Consider the following 18,806-nt stretch of genomic DNA (forward strand, 5'->3'; position numbering starts at 1 on the left):
CGGGGTCGGGCCCGGTGCCCCCTCCTCTGACGGGCTTTTAGCTATTAGCAACGTCGCAGTCCTCTGTGGTGAGAGCAGAGAGGCAGCGCCAGGCCCGACGGGCAGCTGCTGTCTGCGAAGGGCTTTCAAGCGGTACGTGGGGCCTGTGAGGTGGCCGTGAGCCTTCCCGGCCGGGGACAGGGCCCTGCCGGGGGGGCGTGTCCCATGGGCTGGGAAGGAACCCTTGTTTTGAGACCTGGTAGGCCTTTGTCTCTCGCTTTCGCTTGGCAAGAGGAATCCAGTTTTCATATTTTCTTTTGGAAAGGACTATTCAGGGTTAAAACTGCATTCAGAACGGGCTTAAAGAACAAGTTTTCATCAGATTTGTAAGAAGCACTGATGTGCCTTTGTCTGTTTTGATCCTTGTTGAAAAGGAGAAATAGTAATTTGTTCACCCAACTCTCAGATAGCTTTAGGTTTATGCTTTTTCTGTTAAATTTTGTGTCGAAGACCACAATGTTTCCGTAAAATGCTGCTGACAGAATCAGTGTTTTTATACTAGTTTGGAGATTACTGACGCACAGAAATAGAGCCAGTGATCCAGTAGAGAACTGGAATAGAAACGAGAGTACAGATGAGGGTAGGTGCTGGGCAGGGTTGTGTAGATGAGTGGCCAGAGGGGCAGCATTATTTGAGCAAGATTAGTTCTGCTTTCACTACGTATTTTACAGCTGAGCTCTATGGCTCAGTTACTATTTCAGATAACTGAAATTTAGATCTGTTTTTTCCAGTGCTACAGATGTGCGGCTTAAAGCACAAGAGTTCATTTTAAGAAGCGTTCATTAAAAATTTTCCAAATCCAGTCCCTCGATAAGTAGGGTCATGTGGATTTTAGTGTCTGTGTTTAGAAATACGCTGGAGATAAAAGAAGTTTTTAGTGTAATGGTGCTGATGCAGCGGTCTCTAGCTGCGTCAAAGTGGTGAAGAGCTGTTAGAATTAATCAGGCTGTTGTTTTTTGGATCATTCCTGGAAATGTATGATTTTCCATGCTAATGAAGATTTAAACAACGTGAGAAGGCATCTTTTTGCCTTCAAAAATACTTTTTTTCCTTCCAGTCATACTGTTGTCTTATTATTTTTAGTTATTTTAATGGAAATACTGCTCTTTAATAACAATGTACGTTAATAAGGATCCTTGATATAAGTGAGAAAGAAATGTTTATTAAGAGAGATTGAGATACCATTGTCATTTTGCAGAACAACAATACTTTGAAGTAGAAAAACGTCTCACTCAGAGTAACGAGAGACTTCTAAACGAGACGCAAGAATGTCAGACTCTCCGTGAGGAGCTTAAAAAACTTCGTAAGTACAACTGCACCTTCTGAAGACTGGGCAGGATATTTGTTCTTTAGTATGCTGTTGTGCTGGAATGCTCTAAGTGTTAAACAGGAGTTAAAATCCACACATTCAGCTACATTTGTTGTTTCTGCGAGTAGGGAGATGTTTTGCTTTTGTGTTTGTCAGCACTTTTTTTAATGGAATTTTTGGTCTGATGGAAAAAAAAACCCACCTTGCTTTCTGACTTTTGTAGTAATAGTAGCACAGTGGGTTGTATGTTGATCTTCACAATAAATGGTGAAAAAAATCCTGCTCTAAGGATTGCACCAGTGTGCCCTAACACTGCCTAGTCCATCTGTAATGAAGTCTTGAATAATTTTTTTTTTTTTTTTTGAAGGGAAATTTTAGCTTAATTGCTCTCAGATAGTGACCTCATCATTAAATTGCAGTGGAGATCCCTCACTCCTGTTTCTTCTTACCCAACAGATGAACAGTTGAAGTCACTGACTGAAAAAAATAAAGAACTCGAAGCTGCTCAGGATCGTAATGCAGCCGTTCAGGTACTGGTGATAAGCTGGAAGACTTTGGTTTTCACTTGTCTCGTTGCAGCAAAAAGAACACAATCAATTTTCAGACTTGATGGTATCAATATCACGTACTGAGCTATGTATTTACGTATGTACACATATGATACGGATTTTTTTTGCATGTATTCCTTACTTGGTTACTCTTTTTTATTTAACAAAACAAAACTGTTTCAGTGAAGTCTTAAGTATCGAAGAATATCGAAATGTGATGCAGTTTTGAACAGTTCCTGTTGCTTGTTCTAGATTTCTTTCAGGCAGTAGAAGTGGTACATTATCTGCAATTATTTGAGTTATGTCCCCCAACATGACGCAAGAAATGGCAGCAGCCCTGCTCTCCTGTGCCCTGTAGTCTGATGGAGCTGCCTGCTGTCAAAGTGTCCTGTCCCAGTTTTCACCTGGCTGGGGCAGCTCCCTGGGGTTTGGCAGGCTGCTGTGTGGTGGGGAGTGTGAACAGGGACTATAAACTGGTACAGAAAGCTGATCACATTTTTTTCTTGCTCTTTTGCAATTCTTTTCAGAGCCATTTAAGTAGAGAAAAAGAAGAACTGGAAGCTGAAAAGAGAGATTTGGTTCGAACGAGCGAAAGACGATCTCAGGAAGTCGAACATTTAAATGGTATAGCTGAGGACGCACAGAGAAAGTGCTTGGTGTGATTTTGCTAGGGAAAAGAGATGCTTGAACAATTGAACTGGTGTGGAGTGCAGAGTCTGTATAGGAGGCACCAACTGATGGATTAGCAGGAAACAGTATTTAGGGCAAAAGAAACTAGGCAGGAAATTACATGGTAATTGCAGGAAATTACATGGTAATTGCAGGAAATTACATGGTAATTGCAGGAAATTACATGGTAATTGCAGGAAATTACATGGTAATTGCAGGAAAGCATGGCAGTTTGATGCTTGGTTTTGTTGATGTAAACCCATTCATTATAGAGCACTTTACTGCACAATATATATAAAATTACAAACATGTGTTACCTGTTCTCATTCTTTGAAATCTAAAGCTGAGTAATTAAAACTGTATGTACTGTAAATTGTATGTACTATAAATAAAACTACACAATTAGGGGTTTTTAATGCTGATTTTCCTCCTCCAGAGGATGTCAGGCGCTTAAATGAAAAGCTTACAGAAGCAAACACAGAAAAGGCAAAGCTTCAGTTAAAGTTGGATGAACTTCAAACATCAGATGTTTCCATGAAGGTGAGCAGTACTTCCTCTGCGTGGTACGTGTGAATGTTCTACTAAGCGGTGGTTAATGTGTGATGTAACGATCATTCTGTCATTAGTGACTTGGAAAGTAGGTTGAGTGTACTCCTGTTATTTGTAACACATTATTATAAAATTGGTGGCTGTGACTGGAAGTGAGACATAGAAGGCAAGGGAGCATCAGGTTGGGCAAGCGCGTCCAGGCCTTGTTGGTGGGAAACGGTGGCTGCTCCAGCCCACAAGGAAGACGAACTCCAGGTCTATGAAGGCAGGTGAACCTGCGCTGTTTCTCTGTGGGCAGAATAAACTCCATAAAGAGCTGAAAGAGAGGAGGAAAGGAGATGAGAGGAGGAAAACTTCAATACCTTCATTTATTTCCTTTAACTAGGTATTAATCTTGTTAATGTTCCCAGCTGTAAGGTAGACTTGGAGGAAACTAACTCAAGTTTCGAGAAGGAATTGTAGTTTGAGTCTGGTAAGTTGGTGTTACCAATGTAGTAAGGAACGTTGCCTGTCATTGGGTGCTAGTTACCAAATTACTGCACGTCTTCACTACTCCTACTTTGCTCATAGTACTTTGATTAGCTGCGTTGTTTTCTGTGGACCAGTGCAGCTACACTGTGCCGTTTTCTGTTTTAGTACCGAGAGAAAAGACTGGAGCAAGAGAAGGAGCTGCTGCAGAATCAGAACACGTGGCTGAACACTGAGCTGAAAGCCAAAACAGACGAACTTCTACACACTGCCAGGGAGAAAGGCAATGAAATCCTGGAGCTTAAATGTAGTCTGGAGAACAAGAAAGAGGAGGTAGTGTCATGCCTGAGTGCTTTGTCCACTTCTTACCAATCATACCTCCTGATTAACTGTCCGGAACAAAACCAAGCACTTTAGTGACTCTATTTGAGTAAAAAAAAGTATGTTTTGCTGTGGAAACTTGTTGTGATATTTGGCACCCAACTCCCTTCCGTTGGGGGTCACTTATACACTCTCTCTGGTACAGAGGATGCAAAATGGCGCTTTATTGTGTAATGAACAGAGCTATGTGTCTCTACCAAGCCTCGCCCATCGTGGGTGGTTACTGCATTCCTGTAACGTAAGCACGTAATCTTCCGACCGCCCACACTGCCACCCAGTGTACCACAACAGTGTACCGCAACATTTTGCAATTAATACAGAGGTGTCCTTCCTTTTAACTTGTGATTTTTAAGGAATATGTATAGGTACCATAACCTAGAATAGAAAAGTCAGAGATTTTAATTACGTGCTAGAAATTTTGGGGTCCCTGATAACACAGCTTTGTCATGGTGTGTAATGCTTTTAAAAGGTATGGACCTACAGCTGTTAGGGCCGTTGGTGCATGGGGTGATGAGATTTCTGTTTTCCTGCAGCAAAACACTTGGCAAAATCGATGGTTATATTTTGAAAATCCTTAGCTTCAGTGAGCTGCTCTCTGGATACCTGAGCAGTTTCTTTAGTCCCCCCCGCCGTGACAAGTGGTCAGGTTTTCTGTGGCACTGAGCTCCACCGAGGCTCGCGCATTTGTTTGGTTATTGGAGTAGTTTGGGGACTCTCATTTCTTCAGTTAGCTGAATTCATGGGAGCAAAGACTTGAAAAATGTAACCATTTATGCTCCTTCTGGAACCTTAGAGGTTTTTCAAGTAGAAAACAATGAGATGGGTATTTTCCAAGATAAACTGGACTGGAAAGACAGATTTATCCATGGTATTCTCATTTATTCTTGGAACAGGTTTCCAGACTGGAAGAACAGGTAAACAGCTTGAAACAGTCAAACGAAAATCTTCAGAAGCATGTGGAAGAACTTCTGAATAAGCTGAAGGAGGTGAGACAACTCAAAGTATACATGAAGCAGTGTTACAGTTACTTCACAAATCAGAAACCAAAATGCGAGAATAGTGGAATACTCCCTCACCCTGACTCGTTTTTAACTTACCAGGCAAAAGAACAACAAGCTAGTATGGAGGAGAGATTCCACAATGAACTGAATGCCCACATAAAATTATCCAATTTGTATAAGGTGAGTTTATCGACTCTGCCACAAGCGTGTACCGGTATTAGTTGGAGCTGGATCTTAGCATTCATTGTAGTGCAGGCCAGTTTGAGGGTTTTTTTCTCCACAAAGTGTGGGTGTGGAGAAGACTAACTTCCATTGCAAAACGTTGTGAAACATCCAAAACGTTGTTTTTCTTCTGCTGTCGTAGGCAGCATTTGAATTCTTAAATTAACTGGGCTTAAAACAGTAATTTTACGATCACTGTTTTGAGGCTGTTGTATGAACTTGGTTTTGTCTTATGATGTTGTATTGGGAGGTAAAGGTTTGTATGAAAACAGAGAGTCATAGAATTGTAGAATGCTGTGGGTAGGAAAGGGCTTTTCAAAGCTCATCCAGTCCAACGCCCCTGCACTGAGCAGGGACATCGTCAACTAGAGCAGGTTACTCAGAGCCCCAAGGTCCAACCTGGCCTGGAATGTTTCCAGGGATGGGGCTTCTCACACCTCTCTGGGGAGATGGGCCAGAGTCTCACCACCCTCAGTGTCAACAATTACTTCCGTCTCTCTGCTCTGAATCTCCCTCTTTTAGTTTAATCCATCACCCCTTGCCCTTCTAAACAAGCATTTTTTGTTTATTTTTGTTGCTTGTGGTTTTTTTACTCCTGTTCATTCATGCTTTTATTATAGAATCATCGATTTGAAAGGGCTTAAAGATTTATCTTCACTTACCGTGGGGTTTGCTGTGTACTTGTAACTGCTGACATGTCTGACCTGAGATTAAAAGCCTTGAGGTTGAGTGCGCTCCCATGGGAGCCTGTTCTGAGGCTGTGCTGATCTGTGAGAGCTGAATCAACTTGATTTCAGTTATCTCTAACAGACTTGTGGGATTGTTAGAGTATGGCACAGTCTCGTTCTTACGCGAGCTCTAAGTGGAAGCAAAGAAACATAAACTATTTATATAAGATTCCCTAAAAATGTCACATTTTTCAGAATGATCAAAACTGAGTACTCTAAATTCCTGCAGATTTTCTGTGGTGCAGAGAAGGGATGAAGGGGATCACCAGCTATAGGATAAACATTTTATTTGGATTTGTCTCACCAAGTCAATGTCTGACAGTTCCTCTCAGGTGGGCAGTTTGCATCCAAGTGAGACTTAATCCAGGTGGAGAGAAAATTGCCCAGTTTAGATGAATCGTTTCACATTTTACTAAAAGCTGCTCCTTCATAATTTTTGGTCACTTTGAGCTTTCTTATAAAAATACAGTTGCTGCTGCTCTGTACTAAAGGGTGAAATAAACTGCTTTTACTTAGAGTGCTGCTGATGACTCGGAGGCAAAGAGCAACGAGCTGACAGGAGCAGTGGAAGAGCTGCACAAGCTGCTGAAGGAAGCAGGTGAAGGTAGGCTGAGAGATGGCAAACGGGGCAGGGTGATTGCGCTCCTTTAACTCGGGGCACTGAAAAAGTTTGTGAAAGGAACTTCAGGCTTTGGGGATGGTGGAAACGCTAGTCACTTTGTAACAAAGATTTTTCATGACAAGTTGAATTTGCTTGGATGTGGGAACTATTTTCAACTATACCTGGAATTTTACTTTGGATGATAAGTCTTCAGTTTAGTTTCTTGTTTTAGATTCGTTTTCACTGATAAAAGGACAGTTCCTATTTTAGCAAAGGCGAGCGGCAGCAGTTCGCGCTTCTCTCATGCGACTGAGGTTCTTTAATCAGCATAAGATTCTGCAGATCATATCAAGTAAAACCTAAGATACACATGCAAATTTTGATCTTCGTAAAAGGAAAAAAGTAAACCCAACACCAGCATAGCAAACTGCTTTCTAATTTAATTTCAGCTAATAAAGCAACCCAGGAGCATTTATCTGAGGTGGAGGAGTCAAAAGCTGTGATGGAGAAAGAACTGCGTGAGAAGATCAGTAAGCTGGAAAAGGAGCTGGAGAATGCAAACGATTTACTGTCCGCTACAAAGCGCAAAGGTAGGGCTGACGCTGGCCGCTGAGGTACGTAAAGCCTCGGGCTTTTTCTCAGAAAAATACTGTGCTGAATTTCTACAGGAAGGAGGCGCCTCAACCTTAATTCCTCTTGGGTCAGTTCTAACCGTGAATTTTAGAAGTTTTTAATGTGTGTGTATATACATGAAAATATTTCTTTTTCCCCCCATCAGAAAATGCATTTTTTTCAAAATGTTTTTTTAAGTTCTTTTTGTTCAAGTAACCTTTTCAAAGAAAAGGGAGAAGGAAGCGGTTCTTTAAGGCTGAGTCATGCTTTTAGTGGTTGTCTGGAGAGGGGAGTGGAAATGATAAACTCTTCTTGTTTTCCTCTTCTGAAAAAGCAACAGAAAACAACCCACTGTCTTTAGGTTTCTATTTAACATTAAATTGTCACTGTTCTAGTTCTATTTTTTTTTTTAAGGAAGTGTTTGCTACGTATAAGTAATTTCTAAAGGAAAGAGAGTGCAGAGCCGGAAGGGAGAGAGGCATGAAGTGGATTTCCTCTACCCCATGTTAATGTAATGGCAGTAAACCAGTGCTCTGCCACTCTAAGCCTCCAGCAGTTTGCTAAGAGGTCTGCTGTTAAGCTTTGCTCCAGGTTAGGTTCAGAAATGAGCTAAATTTTAAGAATCTAATAGTGAAAGCTTTTTAAATTACACTAGTCAGAGATGTTGATAATGTGTGACATGGAATGTTGTATATAATCCCCGTCACTGGCACATGTACGTGTGATGCAGGTTACAGAAACAAAGTCTTAAACCAGAAGTGCGAAGGGCTTAAAGTAATTTAAACTACAGTAGTTATAAAGCACAAAGGTGAATGAAGACATTGTTTAGGTTATTGAATATGTACGATGGGAGTTACTGCAGCTTTTTAATGGTGATTGGTGGGATTCTGTCTTCAGGAGCCATACTGTCTGAGGAGGAGCTGGCAGCTATGTCTCCTACTGCTGCAGCTGTAGCTAAAGTGGTCAAGCCTGGAATGAAATTAACTGAGGTGAGTGAGAGGAAACTCCTTCATTTCAAGGCCCTTGAAACGCCTTGGGCGGGGACACTCCCGTAACAGAAGGGTGCAAAGTTGAGTCACTCTGCTGGGTTTGGTGTGAGGCCTGACTGAAGTCGAGGAAATCTTCTCATGGCTTTGCGGCAGACGGTCCTAGCTGAGGCACTGGGGTTTTCTTCAACATACCTTACAAGTTTTTTTGAGTCGATCAAAACATTTGTAGGGTTTTAAGTTCTTTTTCTGAAATACGTGGGGGGTTTTTTGCACGTAAACTTAATTTCTGTATGCATGTTTTTGGCAGGAGCTTTCTTTTTTCAGTATTTACATAATTTCTTAATCTGTACTGCTGCACGTTTGGCTTCTATCCGCAGAAAAAGTTAATGTGGTGATAGGTTGTACATCTACTAGGGGTTTTTTTTAGATTTATTTATGCAATTTGTATATTCATTTTGTTTGTTATTGTTCATTCTGTCCAGCCATTAAATTACTTTCTTCTGTACTTGCTGCTTTTTTTTGTGATACTGGTTTTGATATTTCTGTTGCTTTAAACTTGCTTAAGATTTGTCCCTTTTCCCCAGAATCCTTTATCAAATACAGTTGCACCAGGAAAGTTTGTCATTTTTAGATTAACAGGAATAAGAGTTTTGCCGTGGTATGAGTCCTAAAAGCACCTTGTTTTGAAAGTCCAACTTGTTTCTCTAAATTAACTACTTTAGAGTTAAAATTACATTAAAATTTATGAAATTATATTATTATATTAAAAGTTGTAAAATTATACTGCCTTAAGATATCAGTTGTAGAATTACCAGTGGCTCTTTTTTAAGAGCTCTGTCCAGAGGTGTCAAAACCAAACCAACCAACCAAAAAAATCTTTTGTTACAGCTGTACAATGCGTATGTGGAAACTCAGGATCAGCTGCTTCTGGAAAAGCTGGAGAATAAGAGAATCAATAAATACTTGGATGAAATAGTGCAGGAAGTAGAAGCCAAAGCACCGATCTTAAAAAGGCAGCGTGAAGAATTTGAACGTTCCCAAAAAGCAGTTGCTAGTCTGGCGGCAAAGCTTGAACAAGCTATGAAGGTCAGTATAAAATAAAAGAGCATGTAAAAATACAGAGAAAATGTTTTTTTAATTCTTTATTCCTAATGGCTGTTAGTAAATGTCAAAAATGGATCTTTTTGTCAACTTGTGCTGGAGGAAAATACCCGTTGAACTCTCTAGCGACTTACTGGACTGTATAAAGTATTTACAGAACTAATATTTTTCAGACATTTTTATAGCAAAGGCTTCAAGGGGATGACTTAGAATCTGTGATTTGCTGAGAGAGTAGAATTCTTTATGATTAAAGATTAGTGTCTGTCCAAAGAAATAGAATTGGACTTGGGTGCTCACTAATCTTAATACAGAGACTAATACAGCATGAAAGTATGGCTTTTGATTCCTACGTCTGTGGAGTTTACCCTTTGGAGTGTAACTTTAAAGTAGTAAAGCGCAGTTTGATTTGCAGGGTCTGTCTCTTCATCTCTCGGGAAGGGAATGCGTCTGAGTTGGACTGCTACCTGTTTCTTACTGTCTGTGTGCTTGCAGGAGATCCAGCGGTTGCAGGAGGAGGCCGACAAAGCCAATAAGCATGCCTCGCTGCTTGAGAGAGAAAGCCAGAGACTGGAAATACAAGTCAAAGATCTTTCACAGCAGGTAGAGCAAACGTTGCTATGGTTCAATGTACTATTTGCAATTTATTGATTGATAATGGTGCTGTATAGCTGAAGTTGACTGGGAAGTTGTGTTCAGCCATAGTCACATACTTGGGTTGTCATAAGAGCCTGAGTGATGATGAAAGCTTCTCCTTAGGACAATGTGGTATTCACATTTCTGCTTACGAAATTGGAATAAGTTTAGCTGGATAGGAGGGATGCGGCTTCAGGATATTACTGTTAAACATCTGACATGGAAAACTCATAATGTCTTTGATTGGAATGTCCTGTGGTCTGTTTGCAGTGCTGAACACAGACTGTCACTTCTGATCTTGTTGTGGTTTCCTTCTGTCAAACTTTCTTTTCTATGATGTATTTACCTACAAGGACTCGTTAGCTGTATTTGGTATATTGGTATTTTGTAGGAAAAAAACCTTAATTTCCAAATACTTTAATGTATTATTCTTAGAGTGAACTTTCAAGTCTGTGTGAAGTCTTACATAGGAATGTTCTCTTTCAGATTCGTGTGCTTTTAATGGAGCTTGAGGAAGCTAGAGGCAATCATGTGATTCGTGATGAAGAAGTGAGCTCTGCTGACATCACCAGCTCTTCTGAAGTGATATCTCAACATCTAGTCTCTTACAGAAATATAGAAGAACTTCAGCAGCAGAATCAGCGTCTCTTGGTGGCTCTTCGAGAGCTGGGAGAAGCTAGAGAAAAAGAGGAGCAAGAAACAACATCCTCTAAGTAAGTTATTTGTTCCTTCCAGTAAACTGGTTATGATAAATAGTAACAGGGATTTCTTCAAACACCTTTCAGTTGTTTGCTTCTGGTTGTTGTTAATTGTGTGCGTATGCTTATGTAAGCACACAGAGCCTAGCTGGAGGCCTGTAGCTCGCAGTATTCTCCGGTGGTCAAGGCCGGGTCCAGTCTTGCTCAACATATGCATCAATGACCCAGATGAAGGGACAGAGTGTCCCTCCCCTCAGCCAGTTGGCTGATGGTACAGAACTGGGAGCAGTGGCTGACACACCATCAGGCTGTGTTGTCATTCAGCGAAACCTGAACAGACTGGGGAGCTGGGTGGAGAGGAACCAAATGAAGTGTTCAGCAAGGGCAAATGTAGAGTCCTGCCCCTGGGGAGGAACAACCACCTGCACCAGTACAGGTCAGGGGTGACCTGCTGGGAAGCAGATCTGTGGAGGAGGGCAACAAGGTCACCATGAGCGAGCAATGGGCTCTTGTGGCCAAGGAGACCAATGATCAGTACAGGATCAGGTACAGGAAGAAGAGTGTGGCTAGCAGGTCAAGGGGGGTTCTCCTCCCTGTCTGTTCTGCCCTGGTGAGGCCACGTCTGGAGTCCTGTGTCCAGTTCTAGACCCCCAATTTCAAGAGAGTCAGGGAGCTACTGGAGAACGTCCGGTGAGACTGGAAGGATGAGGAGGGCTGGAGCATCTATGTCAAGGAGAGGCTGAGAGCTGTGGGGCTGTTCAGCTGGAGGAGAGCAGGCTGAGAGGAGATCTCATCAATGCTGATCAACAGCTAAAGGGTGGGTGTCAAGAGGATGGGGCCAAACTCTGTTCAGTGGTGCCCAGTGACAGGACAAGGGGCAATGGGCACAAACTGAAACCCAGAAAGTTCCACCTGACCATGAGGAGAAACTTTGCTGTGAGGGTGCAAGAGCCCTGGCCCAGGCTGCCTGTGGAGGTTGTGGAGTCTCCTCTGGAGAGATTTCAAAGCTGTCCAGATGCCATCCTGGGCACCCTGCTCTGGTGACCCTGCTCCAGCAGGGGGTTGGACTAGATGATCCCCAGAGGTGCCTTCCAGTCTGGGATCCTGTGCTTCTGAGAGATGCTCATGAGCCATTATATAATTCATAAAGGCAAAATGTTATTAAGCAGCAGGTTTATAATAACTAATTTAGTAGTTAATCTAAATAATCTAACAATTATTAGATAAAAATGGCTTTATAATTACATATTTTGTAATAGGTCCTCTCAGCAAAATCCAAAGTAAATATAATTGTCAGTCTTTTAGTAAATGTGATTTAGCACAACAGAGATATCTTCAAAAAAGAAGTTCTCATTCCTCTTAGCTGAACCAAAAACTGAGTATGTGCATGTGTGATTCACTGCCTCTAAAGCCCGCAAGTAACATAATTCTGTGATAAAAGTTCTTCACCTGGTTCTAACTTTCACTGAACTTTCAAAGATATTCTAAGTGTGCACTGACGGAGTTGTGACAAAATACTAGGGCTGTGTCATCTCAGTGTGCCTCTCTCTGTAAGTTACTGAGAACAGCTGTTGTTGCTTTCAGAATTTCTGAGCTTCAGAGCCAGCTTGAGGAAGCTCTCGGTGAGCTGGAAAAGCTGCGTGAATCACGTCGCCATCAGATGCAGCTTGTTGAGTCCATAGTTCGTCAGCGCGATATGTTCCGCATACTGTTGGCACAGACCACTGGAGCTGTCATTCCTTTGCAAGGTAAGCATGTTGTAGGTGGAGAGAATGAGTTGCTCAAGAGAGCCCAAGACTTTCTGAGCAACGCAATATTGGTTTGAGCCATATCTCAGTGTGGTGGTGATATGACCTTCTGCTGTGGCAAGCAGTCATTCAAATTGTTGCCTTAAATTTATCTTTCTTCAGCTTCAGGTGTATTACTGGAGGAGATTTCTCTGACATCTACTCCAAAGCGCCCAAGTTTACCTCAGGCCATGTCAACTCCTGCTCCGGTGTCAATGGCTGAGTCAATAGAGACGGTGGAGGCGAAGGCTGCCCTTAAGCAGGTACGTTTTCCAGTAAGCACTGTTGAAAGTTATCCCTGTTTCTTTTCACTCTTTTAAGCCCTTTAACGTCTGTTCTTTGATGTAGTTGCAGGAAGTTTTTGAGAACTACAAAAAAGAGAAGGCAGAGAATGACAAGCTGCTGAATGAACAAAATGAAAAGCTTCAGGAGCAGGTCACAGACTTAAGGTCACAAAACGCAAAGATATCCACACAGCTGGAGTTTGCCTCCAAACGGTATGTCAGCCCTTTAATAGCTTTGCCTTGTATGCGTGTTCTCTGTCAGTAGAGTCATGGCAGCTGGAAGAGCTGCCAGTTAAACGTTAATGCACGAATAGTGAAGGTGGTATCAAGAATAGACCTAGTTGGGTGAACCCCATCTGTTCCTGTCCTTCAGTTTGCACACAAATCATCTAGTTGTGTATGTACATCTCTGGCAGTTAAACAGTTTAACGTGGCCAGCACCTACTTTGCTTTGTTGCTCCACGTGAAGGTATGAAATGCTGCAGGATAATGTTGAAGGCTATCGTCGAGAAATAACATCTCTGCATGAAAGAACCCAGAAGCTCACTGCAACAACTCAGAAGCAAGAGCAAATAATCAACACTATGACTCAAGACCTGCGCGGAGCTAATGAAAAGCTGGCGGTGGCAGAGGTTAGTAACACAGCGTGTTACACTGCCAGATACTCCAAGTTAACTGATTTCAGACTTGGGATTGATAACAAACTTCTTGTTATTATTTATTGTCTTAAAGGTGAGAGCAGAAAACTTGAAGAAAGAGAAGGATATCTTGAAGATGTCAGACATGCGTTTGACACAGCAACGGGAGTCTTTATTGGTTGAACAAAGAGGACAGAACTTGCTGCTTACGAATCTGCGAACTATTCAGGTGTGTGGTGTTACTCTTATGTCCAGGCTTGGTCTCTCTGAGAGTTTTCAGTAAATACCCATTGAAATCAAATAAAACAGTCGTGGGATTGGGTCCTGATGTGGGTTTTTGTTGTTGTTGTTACAACATGCCACGGAACAGGAAATGATGGAGCAACTTGTTTAAGCGAGTTGGCTATTCCTACCCTATATTCTGATACTCTGTTATTTGCCTGGGCAAAGTCCTGAGAATTTGGAGTTGATGAGAAGGGTTTCCGCAATAAAGTGGAAACAGAACACGAGACAAAGCAAAAGGAAAAAAATTACATATGTAATTTTTGCAATAGCAAAATTGACCAGTGCCCACCTTGGTAGTTTATTTTCCTGTTGTTTTAAGGTCTATTTACTTGTACACTTCTGTATTTTCTATTATAACATATATTGACTCTTAAAGTATAATTATTTAAGGTTGCACATTGTATCATGTGACTGAATTTTATTTCTGTAGTGGATCTTTTGGAGTTTTTTAATCCCTAGAATTAGGCTGTGTGGGTAATGCATTTTCTAATAATATTTATTGTAACAATATTATTTTAAAAATCCTTCAAAACATTGGCAATGCTACTTTTCATAATTTTCTATATCTACCTGTTATGGCTTGCTCCCTGCAGTAACGATTTTGTGGATGGGAGAAGCTTTGTAACAGCATTGTAGGATGAGCTGCAGTAACCTGGAAGAAAACTGTTGAGGCATGTTGTAACCATAGTGCATTATTTGCCTTTCATTAGGGCATCCTGGAGAGGTCTGAGACAGAAACAAAACAGAGACTCAATAACCAGATAGAAAAGCTGGAGCGTGAGATATCTCAGCTGAAGAAGAAACTAGAAAGTGAGGTGGAACAACGACATTCCCTCACCAAAAATCAAGAGGTAAGTGGAGTTGTAAGTATGCTGAATGTGTGTGTTTTTTTCATACGTGGAATTTATCAACATATTTGGTTGCTGTGCCATTTGTGAGTCACTACGCATTAAAGAACCCTGTGTTTTCAGGTTCACATTCTGGATCTTAAGAGGCAACTAGAGACTGAGACAAACCGTCACATGAACACAAAGGAACTTTTAAAGAATGCCCAGAAGGAAACTGCTATGTTGAAACAGCAGCTGAACAATACGGAGGCTCAGCTGGCATCTCAGTCATCACAGAGGGCTCCAGGGAAGGGTAGGATGGCTTTCTACATCAAATTTTTCTTTATATTGCTGTCTGCAGAACAGTGAAGTGCATAATTCATTCTAATTTACAACTAGGAGGAGAGTACACTAAGTAATGAACCTCTTCATTATTACAATCACATATTCAAACAAGTTATAACCAGGATGATTTATTGAAGTAAAATTAATGTCCAAAGCAGTCTTTGACAAAGGGGAGACATAAAGCAGAGCTTATTAAAAGATCCGTTTTATTTGAAAGAACGTAAGTCTATTTGGTTACTGTCTTTAAGTAGCCTTTTTTTTTTTTTTTTTTTTTTTTTTTTTTTTTTTTTTTTTTTTTTTTTTTTGTCTGAAACAACAGCCACTATTTTGGTTAGGACTGACAATTTTATTTAGGGAAACTTTGTGATGGTGATTGGTTTTTATCATGTTCTTATCCTAAAAAGACATCATTTTTCAACAGAACAGGGTTTAAAAAACTGAATTAAAGTTCATCAGTTAATGCATGTGTTCCACTGTTACAGGTCAACCCAGTACAAATGAAGATGTGGATGATCTTGTCAGTCGACTAAGACAAGCTGAGGAACAAGTTAATGATCTGAGAGAAAGACTCAAGACCAGTTCTAGTAATGTGGAACAGTACAGGGCCATGGTTCTTAGTCTAGAGGAGTCCCTCAATAAGGAAAAACAAGTAAGTAGTGACTGTTGCTTCTTAGAGCAAAACCAGAAACAAAGCGAAGGATTTTTTTGGACTACAGTCTGTAGGATTGTGGGAGGGATTTCAAAAGAACTACAGTGAGTTTAGAAGGCATTGGAACGTAATGTAGTATGACCATGTTTCAGATGATTTCGTTAAAAACGCTTTTAATCATGGAAATATTACACCATTTGCAGCAATTTGTAAAATGTCAAATTGTGACTTTGACTCAAGGCTGTGCTCTGCCATTGTCTACCTTCGAAAGAGGGGAATTGCCTTTTAAAAACTCTTCCCTTAGCACCCTGTGATCAATGATTAGAAGCATTAATTAGCTCTCCTCAAGAGCAGTTGAATTCACACCTTCTGCATCAGCAAGGTCTTCCATGATACAAAAGAGTGCTCTGTGTGTGGTATTCATGGGAAAAGCTGAGGAGCAACCTTCCAGTCTGTCACATGCTCCACTGTGTCAGTGGGTTGTGAAGCCCATTCTTCTGAGCTGTTCAACGTAGTGAAATAAAACGGGTTGGGAAACAGAACTCTCCGTTTATACTGAAGGTGACAGAGGAGGTCCGTGCAACAGTTGAAGCTCGCCTGAAGGAGTCCTCAGAGTATCAAGCACAGTTAGAAAAGAAGCTGATGGAGTCAGAGAAAGAAAAGCAAGAACTGCAAGAGGAGAAGCGTAAATCTGTGGAGAGCATGGAACAACAGGTATGCCCTGAGTGCCCCTCCCTTCAGCCTCCTCTCAAGGAGTCCACAAGAATGTGCTTTTATGTAGTTCCCCAACCTTCAGTTTGTTTTCTCAGTATCTGTTAGGATGTGCAAAAGGCTGGTAGCTACATCTGTGAGAGGTTTTCAGAGAGGAGCAGCACATCAACCTTATCCCTTTGTTAGGGTGGTTGTGTGTTTAAAGCTGTCACTATCTTTCTGAAGTTTGAGCAGAAAAACATGAGGAAAAGCCTTTGAGAAAGGTGTCACAAAACCTTTTTTTGGAATGTGAGCGAAAACCAAATCTGCAGCGTTCTCATCTTTGAAAACCGGAGCGGTCTGTGCTCTTATTTGTCTGGTTTATGTTTGGGCTCTTACTGGGGTTGAAAGAAACAAGATGATGGCAGCTTGAATTATCCCAGGCCCAACTCTGAAAGAACAGGAATGTATTTTTACCAGCAGAGAGCTCTGTCTGTTAATAAGTCAAAATCTTGATAGTATTTCTCTTTTTAAATACTAAATTTAATCTAAAATAATGGCATAACCACCTCTTGGTCCTACATTATTTGTGACTGTTTACTTTCAGAGCCTTGGTGTGTTCAATACCTGGTAAAATACTTCGCCATTCAGTCTTGGTTTTCCTCTTGTGTTTATGTTTTGTTTTTGGTTTTGCTCCATCCCTCCCCCATCACTGCAGCTATCGGAACTAAAGAAGACTCTGTCAACCGTGCAATCAGAAGTTCAGGAAGCTCTTCAGAGAGCCAGCGCAGCTCTAAATAACGAACAACAGGCCAGACGTGACTGCCAGGAACAAGTACGTTTGTAGTATTGGCCTGTTTTAGCCAGAGGTAGTGAGCTTGATGTTAGTTTTTTTTCAGTTGAATTCAAAACATTTTTTAAAGGTAATGCTGCAATACCTCTAACTTGAAACAACTGTCCCCTTTTAAACCTGTGGGGCAGTAGGGTGTTTAGCAGCACCCCATAAGATTGTCTTGTTTCCAGCTGTTCTTTAAAGGGAATTTACTTTCCTGCAAGTGAGAATTCCAGCAGCGCTGAGCGTTGTTAAGGACATAGAAGAACATTTGGCTGTTGTTTAATCCAACCCAGAATTTGGGAGGCAGGCGCTTCCAGTTTATTCCAGCTAATGCTGTGACCAGTCTGTCCTTAGTTTTCTAACCTCATGCAGTAAATCAAAGATATTTAATCTTTGTCCATTTGCATGTAGCAGCAGCCAGTGGATGTTCTTGGACTAACAGCCTTCTGTTAGCTGTGCAGAATCTGCTGCAAGAGGTTTGACTGTAGAGTCGCTATAGAGAGTGTGTCATCCTCAAAGGCAACAAATTCAGATTGTAGTTTTTTCTTTAAAATACTAATTTCTTTAAGGGAACCATTCTAAGCTTATCCATTGTTCTTGTCATGATTGGGATAGAGCTAATTTTTTCCTTGACATACTTTTTTTTTTTTTTGGGCTTAAGAATGAGAGAGGTTTTGGCCGGTAGTTTTCTTTTTGATTAGTGGTCACTGGTTTTGTCTTGAATATGAGAATGGTTTTGTACATATCAAACATCACGTTAAAGGGAACAGAACCTACTCTTCGTATTTTTCTGCAGGCAAAGATGGCTTCTGAAGCTCAAAACAAATATGAACGGGAATTAATGCTTCATGCCGCCGATGTTGAAGCATTACAGGCTATTAAAGACCAAGTTGCCAAGAATACAGCTGTGAGGCAGCAGCTAGAGGAAACTGCTCGGAAAGCTGAGTCTGAATTGTTAGAGTGCAAAGCCTCCTGGGAAGAAAGAGAGAGAATGATCAAGGTATGGTTGTGTGGATGGTTTCAGTGGTTTTTCTTCAGTTAACAGAAATTCAGCCACGGAATTCACAGCCATCCAAAAATTCTGTTGTAGGATGAAGCTTCACAACTTGCATCCCGCTGTGAAGATTTGGAAAAACAAAATCGACTGTTACACGAGCAGCTGGAGAGTCTGAGCGATAAGATGGTGACTTCTATGAAGGAAGCCATGCCCACGGCGGTGAATGTTTCTCTCAATGAGGAAGGCAAATCCCAGGAACAGATCTTAGAAATCCTTAGGTAAGATGAGCTCTGGGCTCCTTCTCTCAGTGGGTATAAATTAGTTGCCAGTTTAAATAGTTCTGTATTAATTTGGATTTGAAGGATGATGTGTAAATTTTAAGTGCTTTTTTGCTAGGTAGGAGGTGGTGGTGCTATAACAGTGACTAGCAGAGGAGACATCTTTTTACTCCTAGGGCAAAAACTGTGTGTTCAGTTATGACAGGAAGCTAAATCAGATTGTAGCAAATGTGATGGGCATGAAGTTTCATAGAGGTGATTTTTTTTTTTCTCGTTGTGGTTTTTAGGGGGTTTATGTAGATTTTCAGTAATTTCCATCTGGTCTTTCTGAACCGATCTCTATACTCGGTAGTCCTTCACGTGTAAGATGCTTCAACTTTAAAATGCTTTGTCTTGCATTTTCTTTCATATTCTTCCTCTCACTTCAGATTTATACGTCGAGAAAAGGAGATTGCAGAAACTAGATTTGAGGTGGCCCAGGTGGAGAGTTTGCGGTACCGTCAGAGAGTGGAGCACCTGGAAAGGGAACTCCAGGAGCTGCAGGACAGTCTCAATGCTGAGAGAGAGAAGGTGCAGGTATGGTTGGATATTACTGCTTACGATTTCAGTAAGTAGAGAGGGATGTTCTCTTTGTCTCTGCTGC

At 41.2% G+C, this 18,806-nt stretch overlaps 1 protein-coding gene across 1 annotated transcript in view; it reads left to right on the top strand.

Moving 5' to 3' along the window:
• Positions 1-1,237: 1,237 nt before the first annotated feature.
• TPR (translocated promoter region, nuclear basket protein) overlaps positions 1,238-18,806 on the top strand; it is a gene marked incomplete at both ends in the record, with an annotated part of 36,276 nt that continues 18,707 nt past the window's right edge. The window contains 26 exons of the mRNA XM_010137473.1: positions 1,238-1,342; positions 1,805-1,878; positions 2,424-2,520; positions 3,002-3,105; positions 3,751-3,915; positions 4,857-4,949; positions 5,064-5,144; positions 6,431-6,518; positions 6,965-7,105; positions 8,025-8,116; positions 9,005-9,202; positions 9,710-9,817; positions 10,337-10,563; positions 12,133-12,296; positions 12,459-12,598; positions 12,684-12,832; positions 13,089-13,251; positions 13,352-13,486; positions 14,253-14,393; positions 14,514-14,682; positions 15,197-15,363; positions 15,925-16,077; positions 16,772-16,888; positions 17,685-17,888; positions 17,979-18,163; positions 18,592-18,739. Coding sequence (XP_010135775.1) covers positions 1,238-1,342; positions 1,805-1,878; positions 2,424-2,520; positions 3,002-3,105; positions 3,751-3,915; positions 4,857-4,949; positions 5,064-5,144; positions 6,431-6,518; positions 6,965-7,105; positions 8,025-8,116; positions 9,005-9,202; positions 9,710-9,817; positions 10,337-10,563; positions 12,133-12,296; positions 12,459-12,598; positions 12,684-12,832; positions 13,089-13,251; positions 13,352-13,486; positions 14,253-14,393; positions 14,514-14,682; positions 15,197-15,363; positions 15,925-16,077; positions 16,772-16,888; positions 17,685-17,888; positions 17,979-18,163; positions 18,592-18,739 — 3,608 coding nt within the window. The remainder of the gene's footprint in view (positions 1,343-1,804; positions 1,879-2,423; positions 2,521-3,001; positions 3,106-3,750; positions 3,916-4,856; positions 4,950-5,063; positions 5,145-6,430; positions 6,519-6,964; positions 7,106-8,024; positions 8,117-9,004; positions 9,203-9,709; positions 9,818-10,336; positions 10,564-12,132; positions 12,297-12,458; positions 12,599-12,683; positions 12,833-13,088; positions 13,252-13,351; positions 13,487-14,252; positions 14,394-14,513; positions 14,683-15,196; positions 15,364-15,924; positions 16,078-16,771; positions 16,889-17,684; positions 17,889-17,978; positions 18,164-18,591; positions 18,740-18,806) is intronic.

The sequence above is a fragment of the Buceros rhinoceros genome, unplaced genomic scaffold (genome assembly GCF_000710305.1).
Source record: "Buceros rhinoceros silvestris isolate BGI_N320 unplaced genomic scaffold, ASM71030v1 scaffold4146, whole genome shotgun sequence".
NCBI lineage: Eukaryota > Metazoa > Chordata > Aves > Bucerotiformes > Bucerotidae > Buceros > Buceros rhinoceros.